Raw genomic sequence first — 14,648 nt, forward strand, 5'->3', positions numbered from 1 at the left:
CTGCAAATTTTCTCATATAATTTATGTATCGATTTTAAAGTAAAATTGTAATATCTGTCTTGCAACAATACCTGGAACACTTATTTTTAATCTTTCACAATCGTCGTCTTCCGAGTTGTAAACTTTTCCCTCTGGACACATCTCAACCGCCGCGATTTCTGCTGATTCTGCCACGTTCATAACGAGCAAAACGAAGAGCGCAGTGATTGTGAAAATCTTGAAAAACAAATCTCGAGCCATCTTAGTGGACCGCTTCCCACACGCTAACTACCAATAAATAAGCGGCCACCAGTAATAAGGCGTTTTGATGGTGTAACGCTGACATTGACCTTTGATCTTTTTCATGGTAAAGCCCAACGCATTAAATTAAGTAGAAAACTATAAATATGCTTTCATGGAAAAAATCGCTTGAAGCACTTATTTTGTTAAAGCAGCAAAATATACAGACATAATGGTTTACAATAATACATGGGCTATCAATAACGCATTACGCAAATATTTTGTCAGTTTATATATGTGCGGAGTGCGGAAGCATTAAAAAGCCAAATATATGAGAAAGAAATAACTTCAACTAACTTTTTTGGTTTTTTTTAATAACGTAGAAATAAATTTTTATAGAATATGATATCATGTAAATTTATTAAAAATGAAACAATATTTCTGGGAGATAAGATATTATATTTATTTTGACTAAATGCCAGTGTAAGCAGAAATTATTTAATTATACGTATTATTTTTTAATTCATTATCCTATCTGTTAATTTCAATTGAGTGAATATCTGGTGACAAAATAGACATTGGAAAATACTCTAACATTCAAATTATGAACATGAAGTGAAAAAAAAATGTTTCTTTTCTGATTACTGAGTCGTCCAAAACACCAAAAATAAGCTGTTATTTTTTTTTTATTAACGCTCAATTATTAATTCGGTTCCAAGCAGAAATATAAAATGTATTGTATGCTTCTCTTATTTTTATCATGAATGATTTCACAATCTCCTGTTGTTGCTGCCGCTGACAAATCGACTTTGGTGCACGCAAACGTTGCGTTTTTCTACATAAATGTAGTCTTTCTTGCACTCTCTTTTAGGGAAGTCGGTTACGACGCCTAAACCGACGGGCTTGTTAAAGTCGACATCATCGTCATCTAAAAACAGATTGGCAAAATCTTTAGAATGAAAAAAAGTTGATATAAAAATGGAAGAAGGGGAAGGTTTATTTCATTTATATGAAGTGCACATTTTTGTATAATTCATTTTTAAAAAGAAAGCTTTCAAGTAATGCCATTTTTAAATTAATTATGCTCTATATTAAGTTTAAACACAGCTGATATAAAAAATAAGTTGACACACGTTGATGTAAAATAAAGAAATTAGTTTACATTTAGCCGAAATAAATAATTCAAGACTCGGCTGATGTAAATAAATAAGTATTGCAAATAAATCGTACCAGGTATCCGAACGACGCAACTGTTTTGGGTCGCGTTGAAAACCATGCCCAAAAGACAATCCTCGTCCTCCGCTAGTTTGTTCGCGGCTGCTCTCGATTCGACCACATCGACATCAAATAAAATTATGAACGCCGTGAGTGTGGCGAGCAGACACAAAATGCGAGCCATCTTATCCAACTGAACCTCACAAACTGAGTGGTCTGCAGCAACATGAGCAGCGACATGAGCACTCGTCTTGACCGGAATGACCTTTGAAGCCCAGCGGATGATGTCATGGTTAACACAATGGTTAACATAACTGTTTGAAATCAGCATAAAAAAAGATGGATAATATTTGTCATGCAAATTAACAGAACATTATCGTTAACACCGAATTAGTTAGTTCTAATGTTTGACAAAAAAAAAACTTCTTGCACTCTCGTAAGAAATTTTTTATTAAATTTTGTATAAATATTATTTATATTACTGTTTATTTCTACTCAAGTCATGACAAGAGAGAATTTAAAAAAGTTTTTCTAATCACATTAATAACAGGAGGTGCAAATTTCGTTTGAAAAATAATTATCATTTATTTAAAATTTCTGAGCTATTGATTTATCAAATTTCGTTTTTGCAGCATTAATTAACGTATCAAGAAGTTCCTCTTTCACATTCAATTCCTGCGAGTTATTGTGTGGAAGAGGCTGAAACCACCAGCCTTCTCGTCATCTATGCACAAACAGAAAAAGAAAACCTTAAAATAATAATAATAACCCCTTTCACATCTTGCCAATATTAAAAAAGTTTAATCACTTTATTAGATAACACATACATAATATGTAAAATTTGATCTAAAGTAAATATATTTTAATTATATCTGTGTCGCAAACAAATCGTATCTAGAGTTCGACGCAATGTTTTTGGGTTGCGTTGAAAACTTGGCCCGAGGGACACGTTGTTTGGTTCGTCTCTTGTTTGTTTTCAATTTCTTGAGATCCGGCCATGTCGACAATGAGCAAAACAAAGAGCGCAGTGAGTGTGCAAAGTGTGAAAAGCAGACGCAAAAAACCCGAGTCTTCTTAAATGGTTAGCCCTCACCAACCTCGCGAAATGATTTGCAGCTGACACAGATGACGGCTCTCACTTAACAATTAGACCAAGTGAACTTCGACCGATATCTATTGTTATGAAACCCATTGAATTAAATTTAGCTATATTTTTAGATCAATCACTATCACTTTGCTAAAAAAAATTATATTAATATAATTTGTAATGTATTATTTTTAAATTTTTACCTAATTAGTGCATATATTGGCTGAAACAGGCTCCAAGAAAAATTTTATAATTTTCATTGGAAGGATGATTTTACATTTATAAAATATTAAAAATTAAAATTATGCTGCTAAAATTGTTCAAGAGCTTTCGTTACTTTTTTTTCTATTTTAAATTTTTTTCCATCTGTAAATCACATTTGACACAATTTTGCCCTAGACATAATTTTTCAAATTATCATTTCCATGTAGATTTTCTATAACATTTCCACTTTTCTTAATTTACCTAAAAATTGCATAAAATTTCAAACCAAAACCGATCCATCTGATCCACTGAATCAAGTTGGCAAAATATAATCAATAAATCACAGGACTTTAGATATCCAAGGTCCTCCTTAAATTGAAATCTTGATGTTTTGCGCTCAATCCTCAAAAATTTTTTTATTCCGTTTACAATAAATTTATGAAATATCTTAAAAATATCACAAATTGTTTTGTAGCAAACTGACAAAGTTCACCAAGTGTTGTTTACAATCTCGCGATTAAAATTCAGACGCCATAGAGACCATTGCCCTGCATTCTGGTCTGTGTGTTGGGATTCCCAACTCGGGCATATAAGAAGTTCACACTAACTCACAATATTGGCGGCAGCCGTGCTGAAATAATCTTCCGCAGTGCGCCGTGGGCGATGATATTTTCAATATCGTGTGTGCAGCGGCCGTGAATGAATTGTCACATCTCGAGTGTCTGCCAAACTGCGATAATATCCGCGATGTTTCTTCATAACAACCTTCTCGTAGCGCGCGCGACCCCTTTTTTGCCGCGGGTCAAACAATCCCGTCCGCCGATCTGCTTTTCTCGCACCGACGTTATTTGTGTTCAGCCTTAATTTATTGCGATTTTGTGCAGACGACGGCTTATTTTATTATTGCGTCTTGAGAAAGAAATTCATGGAATCGAGAGAACAAAAAACTTATCTTGCCCAAGATCAAATTGCGAAATCGCGAGAGAGGAACAAAAAATTGTTGACAAACAGTTTACATTTCAGGAGAAGCTTTTTGTTTGTTGCGATTTATTTCATCCTAATTTTTCTTCCAATTTAATTAGGAAAAATGTTAAGAGAAGAATATTCTGTCAAGGAGATTATAATCTCATAAATCTCATATCAATGTAAGATTAATTCATTTTGCATAAATTCAGCGAATGAAGCGAAACAGAAAATACTCTCAGTGAGCTCTCAGCTACGTTTACGAAGGACAAGTTAAGGTAATGAAATTTGGAATTTTGAAACAAATTTTGGCATTTCAAAGTTAAATGCAACTGATTAAATCAAATAAATCAATTAGTAACTTTTACACATCAAATAAAATTTAAAACAATATTAAAATGTTAATAAATAAATTAAAGAGTAATCAGAGAAAACGTAAAAAATCTTACAATAACACTCTTAAAAATTAAATTAAATTAAAATTTTTAATATTACACATTGTGTTAGTGTATTATTTAAACTTAATTTTTGTTCACCATTACCCCCATTTCAGAGCCTTCTTGTATCAGTTGTATCATTGATGACATATTTTATGATATTTTTATCACACGTCGCATTATATGAGACGCAAATTAATTAATTCTAAACATATTATTCAGGTAGATATTAGTTGGTAGAAAATAGACTGAAAGTATTGCCAGAATTCATTATTTGAAGAAAAAAAAAAAATTAAAGCGGTGACTAAGAAGTTTCTGTTTTCTTTTTTTTTCACAACAAGGGAACCATTAATAAAAATAGAATGCTAAAAAGTTTAAAAAAATATATATACCATATAGTTATTGTCAAAAGTTTTCCAATTATCAATATCTGAAAACTTTATTTTTTTTAGTAATATTTATTGCTATTTATTATTATGATGAATGATGAATCGCATCAAAATCACTTAAATTTCAGTAAATTATATGATCATTTGCTAATAAATTTGATTAAAGAAAATAGTAAAAAGGATTGCGAATTTTGTTGGTGTGATGAATGGTGAAACTGGAATTAAAGCTTAAGTGAGCGGCGCAGCATCTCCGAGTTCACCCGCCACGCGGCTCTCTCTTATTTCTCCCGCAATTTCTGCACACGCAAAGTTTCAAGCACGGAAATAATAACCACTGGCAGGGCCGCCGCCGCCGCTGCTATTTACAAATTTCAAACTCGTCGCTCTCGCGTAAGTGAGAGGGAAGGGAAAATCGCCGGCGGCACTACCAAATTTTCCTCACTAACTTGCTGATATTACGGGGATTACGTATCGCCATTACGCGAGCAAATATGGAAATTTTCTCCTTTTTGCCGCCGCTCATGAGCAATAATAAAGATTTGGCCGAGGAATTATTTTGAGCTTCTACCCTTGCGAGAGAACGAGCCGCCGCTTTCCGCACTCGGAAAAGTTGTTCCAAGTTTTGTGTTGTGAAGAGGGATTATTTCGGTAAAACATTTCTCTGTAAGGAGCTATAAAATTAAATTCCTCATAGTTTGCATCAAATTGCATAGAGAAATTTATATATCGGTGAAAAAATCAATCAAACTTTTTCAGATATTTCTTAGCTTGAAAAGTGATCTTAACTTTTACAATAGAAAACATATTTTACTATTAATTGTACTTCAAAACTAATTATGTTCAACAAAAGTAGCTAATTTAAAAAAAAAAGACAATAAATTTTTTTTACATACATACATATTTATTTAGTTGCAAATTGTGTTTATTGATCTATCACAAAGGCAAATGCTGACAATAACGGGATACATCATTTATTTAGCTGTCATGGAATAGTTGGTTTGAATTAAACTTTGGTTATTGCACCAATTTAATCAAAAATTTTTAGCGCAGTAATAAAATACAGTATAAGTTATAACTCATCTTGATTGCAAGCATTTTACATGGAAATGAAGAAAATCGGGCTTGTCCTCGTTGCAAAAAATTGTTTTTATTCAAAAACAAAACGGCTTTTTGGAATAAAAACAATTTTTTGCAACGAGGACCAGCCCGAATTTTTGCATTTCGATGATCATCTCCTCGAGTGGCAACTTCTTCAAACAAAAATGTATTTTTACAGCCTTGTAATAAGGTGTGATATGACAAATATTATTTCACTATACGCACGCATCTATTACGACGCCTTACGTACATGTAGTTTTCATTACACAATCTTGCGACTCTTCCAGGCAATCCAGTTGTTATTGATAAACCCAAAGCCTTGTTGCTATCTTTGAACAGAATAAAAGATTATTCTTATTAAAGATTAAACTATTTATACAAAATTTAAATATTTAAATCTCTAATCTGACATATTTCCGTAGTTTCGCTCATGATTTGTAAAAAAAATTGAATAATTATATCAGTTTTGAATAAAAATTATACCTTCAGTTACTTCAGTATTTAATCCGTCACAATGGTCGTTTTCCGCGTTGTAAACTGTTCCCGCTGGACACATCTCATTCGCCGCGATTTCTGAGGATTCGGCCACGTCGACGACGAGCAAAACAAAGAGCGCGGTCAGAGAGAAATATATTAAAAACAGACGCAAAATTCGATCCATCTCAATCGACCTTGTCTCACAAACTAACCGACAATGTAAGTGGCCAGCAGCAAGGCGTTCGACGGCACAACTATCACATTGACCTTCGGCCTTTTTCATTGGAAGGCCCGTTGAATAAAATCATGACATGCTGTCATGATTAAACTCGCTAACACTTATATTATTTTCTAATATTCACCAATGTATTGCATATTTTTTTTTATTTGCAAATAAATATAGAGAAAAATTATTCAATATTTTTTCACAGCAAATATCCTAAATATTTCGTTCTTTACAATACATAAAATTTAAATTAATCTTCATCTATCAATGAAATATGAAACATGACTCTTTCAAAAAGGAAAAATATTTCAATTGTGAGTTGTGAGACATGTCTGAATATTTCCAGCATAAAACGAAATTTGCAAAAAAAAATGTTGTATTCTTGAAAATAAATATGTCAAAAAATCAATCAAATATTAAAAAAATGTGCTTCAATTTCATGTACATTATCATGTATCATGTTAGTCTTGATCAATTTTTATTTGAATAATATTTTAATAGAAAACTTGAAAATAAAATAAATTCAATGAAGAATAATAAGGACGAAAAAGCTGGTGTCCAGCCGGTTGCCTACCCTGCCAGTCAGAATTGATTAAAACCTTTGCGGGCAAGTGCACTTTGCTAAATTGAACGGCACTCGCGAGTCATTGGAAATTTCGTTCGCTGCATGCAAAGCAAAATTCGCCATCTAGTTGGCCAGGCGAGGCCCGCACTGTGTTGTCAGCATTTTTGCGGTTTGTCGGCTCTCTATGTGTGTGTCTCTCTGGTGTGATGGTTTGCGGCCATGAAGTTAGCCGTGCCATTGCTCTGCGGCGGATTGACCTTTCCGCTCCGACCTCTGGCTATTTTGGTCCCTTTTGCCAAACGTGCTGCAAAACTTTTACCAAAATCCATCACACACATACACCCTCCCTGCCATTGAATTACACAAAAGGTAATTAAAAATGCGGTAACTGTAGCTGCTTTTACCACCGCGGGAATGGCGCTTACGATGGAAAATGATGTGACGAGAATTTATTTGCATAGAGTAATTTTATAAATAAATATTTGAAAAAATAATCAAGATGCGATTGAAGCTGTTTTGCTGGTTGAAGATAAAAATTATTTTTAAAATATAAGAAATATACCATGGAAAATTTGAAATTTGATATTTTTAATTTTTCAACTTTTCATAATTGTCGAAAGTTTTTCACACGACGCGCCATTATTCAATGAATTTTATAAACCGGCTCATTATATGGCATTGATATTTGTTTATTACTTTGGATGCAGTATGCAGTGATTGATAAACTAGACCAACCCCAAAAGAGTATTATATTCGTAATACATAGCATTATTTTTATAGTTATGGATTCACGAATATTTAATATGTAATATGTATTTTATATCAATAGTATTTTTATAAAAAATAAGTTTAAAATTTTTAAAGAGAAGAAAAAGAATTAAAAAAACAAACAATATTAATATAAATTTTTATTCAATTTTATTATATTTGCTGTCCCAAATTATTTAAGTATATAAAAATATTAATAAATAAATAAATAAATATATAAATTGCTTTTTTTTAAATTTTTTAAAAATATCTTTTTTAATCTGTGCATAACAGTATTACTAAAACACATAAACAAGTATAGATCATGCCTCTTTGAGTATACCAAGCAATTTATATTAAATTATATGAAGTGTTGCTTTGTTAAAATCGAGCCAAAGAGACTTGTTATTTTTAATGTTTTTACCCAGCAATTCTTTTCATCTCCAAAGGTCAACTTAATTAAAACACCCACACAGGCTTAATCTAGTGGGTGCGCCAAGATGAAACGATTTTTATTTTTCGCCCCTGTCCTCAGTTACTTTTTCCTCGTATGGAATTTCCCTTTTTTTCCGAGGGATGAAAGACAAAACGCGCGCAGCATAAATCAAGTAATTGAAGCGTAACAATGCTCCCAATTGGACTCCATCCATGGCGATGCAGATGAGCAGCGGCGGTGGCGGCAAACAAAGCGAAAGGTCGGCACAATAAAAAGGAAGTCGTTTGATCTCGATTCATGGCCGCCGGTTTGCATTGGTAATTCCGCGCGAAAGGGTCGCAACCATGGCTACTCCTATAAAAAACTTTTCTCTCTCTCCCGCGGAATAAATAAGGCCGCCTTTCAACGGCCATAAAAATATAAATAATAACCCATTCTCTTTGCGCCGTTCCTCTTTATGTGCAGCGGTGGCGCCTTTCGTGAGATCGTGTTTTCACTAGATCCGTGTTTTATTTACGCAGGAAAATAAAGCCGATTTCGTTTGGTTTGAGAGCAGAAAAGGAGAGTGCCGAGAAGAAACGCACGCGCCTCTCTGTGATTTGTGTTTATGGCGAGATAAAATTTCTTTTCTAGGAATGCGCCCGTTTTGTGTTTTTACGATTCGCGCCGTTTTATTGCCCAAATTCTGCAGACCGGAAAAATATCCAGCGACAAGTAGTGTCCTTCCAAAACTAGTCAAGTGGAAAAGGAAAATATTGGATGTTTCCAAGAAAGAAAAAAAATCCATAAATTCTTTATCTTCTTTCCTGCATTTATCGATCCAGATGAATTGATTATATTGTGCCATATGATTATAATATAAAATAAAAATGAAAACATGGCAACTGTTTTTGAACAGAAATTAAATATAAATTTTGAACTTAATGTGGATTTGATGAAATTGTAATTGATTAATTAATTGTTGGCAAATGTAAAAGAAACATGCAAAAATACTATATTTGTCTTTTATGGGTTTTATTTCTTTGAAGGTGCTTTTTTCCCTGTTTGCATTACATACATTTCTCTAAAGTGATACTGTGATTTGTGCAAATTCAAAGTGTTCAACTATTCCATGCAATTTCATTAAGAGAAAGCTCTCTCAGGCTGATGGTATCGTCACTTTATTTTAGTTTGTTTTATCTCTGACTTCTGCACAAAGGCCTCATTCCCGACATGTCAAGCAGAAATGCCAAACTATTTGTAACAAGTCTGAATGAAATGCTGAGTGCGAAAGTTCAGCCAGCAATGTCAGGGGAGTTGTTCGTTTTGAAAGCTTTTAACTTATTACTTAGAATAATTCGTATAAAAGTTTTCTGAATGTCAATGAAGATATTTTCTATTTTTTTTTTAAATACATAATAATTATAAATATAGAGATCATGCAATAAGTCTAGTCTTTCATTGCTTCTAAAAAAACTCAATTCAAAAGCCTTTCCGCCAATTTTGATGAACGGAGTATTATAATTTTTTATATAGAATAGAGATCATTTCTGCTGCGTCCTTTTCTGTCATAATTTATTCATATTTTTCAACAATATATATATACAAACGATACCATTATAGATTTTTTCCTCATTTGGGTAGCTTTTTTGTTCAGCACTCAGCTTTTTATCGTTCATCAGGGACTCGATGAGCGAATATCAACCTCAAAATAGTTTCCGCTGTCAGCACCACTGAGACTTTGGGATCTTTGCTGAAGCAAGGAAGAGCCTAGGAGGCCTTGCAATGAATTGGTCCCTTTACCTTGGTTAAATTTTCCGTTCAAACGTTTTGGATTTGTAAATTTAAATTAGCACTGAAAAGATAATTTAAAATAATTTTTTCTAAGTAAACAAATCGACTTTATAATTGAATAATAATTTAAATAAGGTCATTATTTTTTTCTATAATGAAGAAAAAAAAATTAACAGATTTGCATGAATTTGTGGTGTTTGTATTTAATTCGATGGGACACTTTTTGTTTGAATTTTACCTTAAAAAGTCGCTATATTCTTAAAAACTAACATATTTTTCTTAAAACTATTACATAATAAGGTTTCGTATTATTTCTTGAATGTACCAAATTTCAACGAGACACAATTTAATTTTTATTTTGTCTAGCAGAATTTAAAAGGGCATCCAAAGCTCCAGGGGTGAATTAAGGGTGCGCTGTCGGCTGACGGAAGCTGCAGCTTCATTCGAGTCGCGTATACGGGGCAGCAGTTTACCCAACATAATGGGACGAGGCGCTTCCTTCTTTGGGCAAAAACAAGGTGAACAAAGCTGCTGGCAAAGTTTGCCTGCCGCTGCCCGGCGCTTCAGGAAAAAGTGACAGGGACGTGCAGTGCTTGGCACTTGCGAGCACCAAATTAAAACGTGTCCCTCCGGCGAGAAAGCGATTTTCTCCCGCGCGCCGTAAACAAACTTGTACATATGTATACGTTACATGGGAAAAGGCGCCGCCGGCTGCTGCGAGAAGAGATGCATTCAGTCGCTCAAATTTTACGATCGGCCCAACTTTTTGGCCGGCGCCCAGATCGTAAAGCTTTTCCCAGCAGCATGAATTAGTGCGGACGTATTTTATTCGGCAGGATTTGGGGAAGAAAAACGCCGCGGTTTTTTGCCCAAAAGTTTCCAAAGGGATGTTTTAAATGGTGGTCGAAAATAGACGGCATTGTCAACAAAACGCAAATAACGATTTTTTTTCTGATTCATGACAATGCGAGGTAGTTGCAATGCAGAAAACAATTTAAGAGTAATTCAGAACCGCGAGCGTCAACATTACTGCGCGTGTAAATACAGTTTTATTAAAGCACTAAGTTGAAATTACGTCAAATTTCAATGTTTTATTTTCATTTTAATTTAAACTCTTTTTAAATCCAGATATGCGATACTTAGAAGAGAAAATTTGTTATTTATATGTTACTAATTCCTATAAAGAAGTAATAGATAAAAATATATTTTAATCATAAAACCTTTTTCTTACAAATCTTTCCAAAATTAAAAAAATTTTCAATGTTAAAAGCTTTAAAATGTTATTGGTTTTTGTACATTAATAATTTTATAGTAAAAATTAATTTGTGTCTAAAGTAAATGAATCAAGCTCAAAAATTGAAAAAATATGGAACTGAGGTGAGATTGTTTGTTTTTAAGAGTTTGCAATACTCAGGATTTGAATAATTCATCTTCATTTTTGTTTATTTAACTTTTAATTTTAATTTTTATCATACTTTTTATTTTTTCGTGCTGTCATGCTTTTAAATAAATTCAATATTTTGTTTACACCTGTAAAAGTGAATAGAAGTGAAAATGAGGAAAAAGAATTTGTAGCGACTTATAAAAATAAAGTTTTGACCATGAACCGCTAAACCTCTGCGGAAATTTTCCAAGCTGACTGCTCGGATGAATTTCGCCTCAGAAGCCAGTAGCAATTTACTCTATCCATCCAACGCAAATTAGTTTTGCGTTCCACGTTCCAGTACTAATTTTATTTCCAACCAATGAACCGCTGCCCGGTAAAACCAGCAGGAGAGGGCGGCGATCTTCAATTAAGCCTCATTTTCTGGACCCCCGCTTTTCTTCTTTCCTTTTTTTTATATATTTTCTGCAGGGTGGAGGGATTATTTTTGGTGCGTTGTGCCTCAAGTCTGCCTTTTAGCCCCCGTTTACGCTTTATGTGCCGCCAGACGAGCGGGCAAAAGAGCTTTAAACTTTTGATAAATCCAAGCGAGACGCGGGCCGAGAAAGGAAAGTGGCGCTTTCGAGAGAAAAAGAATGAATCTTGACCGGCGATCTCTCGAGCCAGAATTTTACGACACGCTCCTGAAAAACGTCTGCCAGCGCCAGCCAGCACTTTTCTTTCCCAGAGAGAAGAAAGTTTGTTGTGTTTTTTCTGCACGGCGAATAAAAATAAAGAGAGGGAAAAAGCAAAATAAAATTGTGCAACAAAGAGCACGGCAGAATTGGACTTTTTGTCTGCTCGGATAAAAGTTTCGCTATCAAAAGATAAGCACGGCTGGTTGATTTAATTAGTTCCATTCTCTCGAGATGTATCTTTCACTTTTATTTTTTTTTTCTTCTAAGGGGCTTTCCTTGATTGTTCCCTTTAAACCCACCTTTTCTCCAGTGGTTCAGAAAATTGAAAAAAAGCAAATGGAAATTTAAAAAATCAACGAAAGTATAAAAAATCTCATTTTCATTTCCTTCGTTATTAATGAAAATAATTATTTTTGTAATATTATTCATTTTCTTTTATGCTGGGCCTTCAAGCCCGTTATTTGATTCAGAACGTTTTCTTTGATATACAATTTTCTAAAAAACAAATTCACATTTTAGAGAATATTTGAAATTTTATCAAAATAAGTGAATCATAGCGGCGAGTACAAAAAAAATGTTGAATCAGCAAAACCAACTTAAGTTTTGAAAAAACTTAGGTGGATTTCAATTTTTCATGAAATCCACCTCGAGTGTTACCATTCAATTTAAGTTTTGAAATTTGTATAAAAAAAATCTAGAAAACTCATTTTATGTTACATCGAAATAGAAGAAAAATTAATTGAAAGGAAATTCTTTGATAATATTTCTCTGAATATTTTTATTGCCTTTATATTATTTTTTTAGACAACAGCAATAATCATCTCGTAATTTTGATAAGCAAGTTGTTCCTCCCTTCCGCAAAATAGCCAGAGACAAAGCAATTTATCCAAAGTTGAGACACACTCTTGGAAATTAAGTCTGCAGTTTTGTGCAGAAAAGACGTTGGTGTTTGGGGAGGAATAACTGGAGCGTGGTGAGCGCGCGCGGAGCTGACATGAATATGCCGCGGCGGCGGCGAACAAAAGCCTGTCTTGTTTTGCCAGTAATGAAAACGAATGTGTCTTCCCCAGAAGCAGAAGCAGCACTTTCCGCGTGTCTCTTTATGGCACCGAAAAGCCCATAAAAATAAAGGATGGCGGACCTGCGTACGCTGGACACGGAGCGGCACTTTATTTGTCGATTGGCCGCCACCGCCACAATAAACATAAATAAAACGCGCACACTTCCCACCACCCATCGACAACGACCAAGTTCGCGCAAATATATATCAAAACTTTAACAAGAAAAATAAGATGAAAACACTACTCAGAGAAATGATTAGTTGTTACAACTAAAATTTAGTTCTTGCAACTAAAGGTTTTAGTCATTTTTGGTCCAACTCAAATGATTAAACATTGCGACTAAATTATCTAGTTGAAATATAACTCAAATATTTAGTTGCCCTAACCAAATCTTTTAGTCGGTTTTAGTTGACTATACTAAACATTGCAAGGTCTTCTTAGTCGAATATCTCAACATGTGTTGTGATATTTCTCAACATGTGTAAGATATCACATAATAAGAATTTATAAAATTATAAAACATTAGGTAGCAAATAATTAATAAACCAAATTTTTATTTTTTGATTATCAATGAAATATTAAATTCTTTTAAAATATTTATTATCATTAAATTATTTTTGTCATTTTTACATTTTAGTTATTTAAATTAAGAAAATTGTGTAATATTCATATATGTCATTTCATTATGTCATTTGTAAAATTTAAATATAAATTACTGCTCAATTCCTCACATGAAGTGTGTAACATAGAAAATGTGAATAAGTACCTAAAACTTAGACTTAGGCTTCCATATATTTTCGAGAAATGGGAAATAAATAATTTATTTAATTATAATTTTACATTATTTTGAACAACTCTAGTCAACCACGACCAATTGAATTCATAATTTAAAAAAGGATTAAAAATTGAACATTTTTTTTTAAATACTGTGTATTTTATGTTTATTTATCAGTTGCCTGCGGTTCTCCAACTGCTTTCTGACTCTGTTCTCCGTTTGCTTCGGAGGCAAAGAGACTGGCAGAGCAGGTGTCTTACTTTCAACTTTATCTGTCACAGGACGACACTGACAAATCATAAAACGTCTGCAAATTGGATTAGCGCGCAGCCTCCCACTGACTGCGGCGGAGCAAATTTGCAGCAAAATTGAAACTTGATGCCGGAAATTAATGTGTCGCAGTGCGAGCGAGAGAGAGAGAAAAGGTGAAGTGCAATCCCTGAATCTTCTTGGGGCGCGCCTGTTTGTTTCGCGCTCCAGTGCCTCCCTTTCCGACAGCCACTTTTCTTTCTGTCGCAGCGGCACCTGCTCTAACTTGTCACTCTGAGAGGAGCACCCAGCTGCAGTTTGCAGATTAAATGTTAATTTTAAATCAGTTCAAAATTGTAATGAAAACGATAAATTTGCATCCTCTCAATTAGCCATTTTGACAAATAATGTAGCTAACACAATTTAATTTTTCAGCGATTTATCATAGAGACGAACGTAAAAATTGTATAAAAGCGTGTTATTTAAAAAAAAAAAAAACGAAATAAAATAAAACATTGCATGTAAAATTCGATGCACTTTAGAAATTTAAAACTTTTTTTTTTGATCCACCAAATTCTACTTGTCTTTTGCAAAATAATCATTTGTGACTAAAAGATTTTTCCATTCGATTATATTATTTCCTATTTTAAAATTGTGTTGAGGTTT

At 33.5% G+C, this 14,648-nt stretch overlaps 1 protein-coding gene and 1 long non-coding RNA gene across 2 annotated transcripts; both read right to left on the reverse strand.

Annotated features, from left to right (window-relative positions):
- Positions 1-657: 657 nt before the first annotated feature.
- Positions 658-1,659, reverse strand: LOC132200129 (uncharacterized). Its single transcript, XM_059625353.1, has 2 exons — positions 1,450-1,659; positions 658-1,147 (listed from the first exon to the last, which is right to left on the reverse strand). The coding sequence occupies exons 1-2, from the start codon at positions 1,616-1,618 to the stop codon at positions 990-992; spliced, it is 327 nt and encodes a 108-aa protein (XP_059481336.1). The 5' UTR covers positions 1,619-1,659; the 3' UTR covers positions 658-989.
- Positions 1,660-5,669: 4,010 nt separating this feature from the next.
- Positions 5,670-6,295, reverse strand: LOC132200711 (uncharacterized). Its single transcript, XR_009442184.1, has 2 exons — positions 6,096-6,295; positions 5,670-5,941 (listed from the first exon to the last, which is right to left on the reverse strand). It is a non-coding gene; the product is annotated as an uncharacterized LOC132200711 (long non-coding RNA).
- Positions 6,296-14,648: the final 8,353 nt, after the last annotated feature.

Source organism: Neocloeon triangulifer, unplaced genomic scaffold, assembly GCF_031216515.1.
Source record: "Neocloeon triangulifer isolate White Clay Creek 2 clone unplaced genomic scaffold, ASM3121651v1 ptg000014l, whole genome shotgun sequence".
Taxonomy (NCBI): domain Eukaryota; kingdom Metazoa; phylum Arthropoda; class Insecta; order Ephemeroptera; family Baetidae; genus Neocloeon; species Neocloeon triangulifer.

What these genes read in the sequence shown, in the direction of transcription:
- LOC132200129 (XM_059625353.1), bottom strand. Translation starts at nt 1,618, where the DNA reads ATGGCTCGCATTTTGTGTCTGCTCGCCACACTCACGGCGTTCATAATT. An exon ending in TTGCGTCGTTCGGATACCTG is followed by an intron (nt 1,148 to 1,449) that starts GTACGATTTATT and finishes ATCTGTTTTTAG; the next exon opens with ATGACGATGATGTCGACTTT.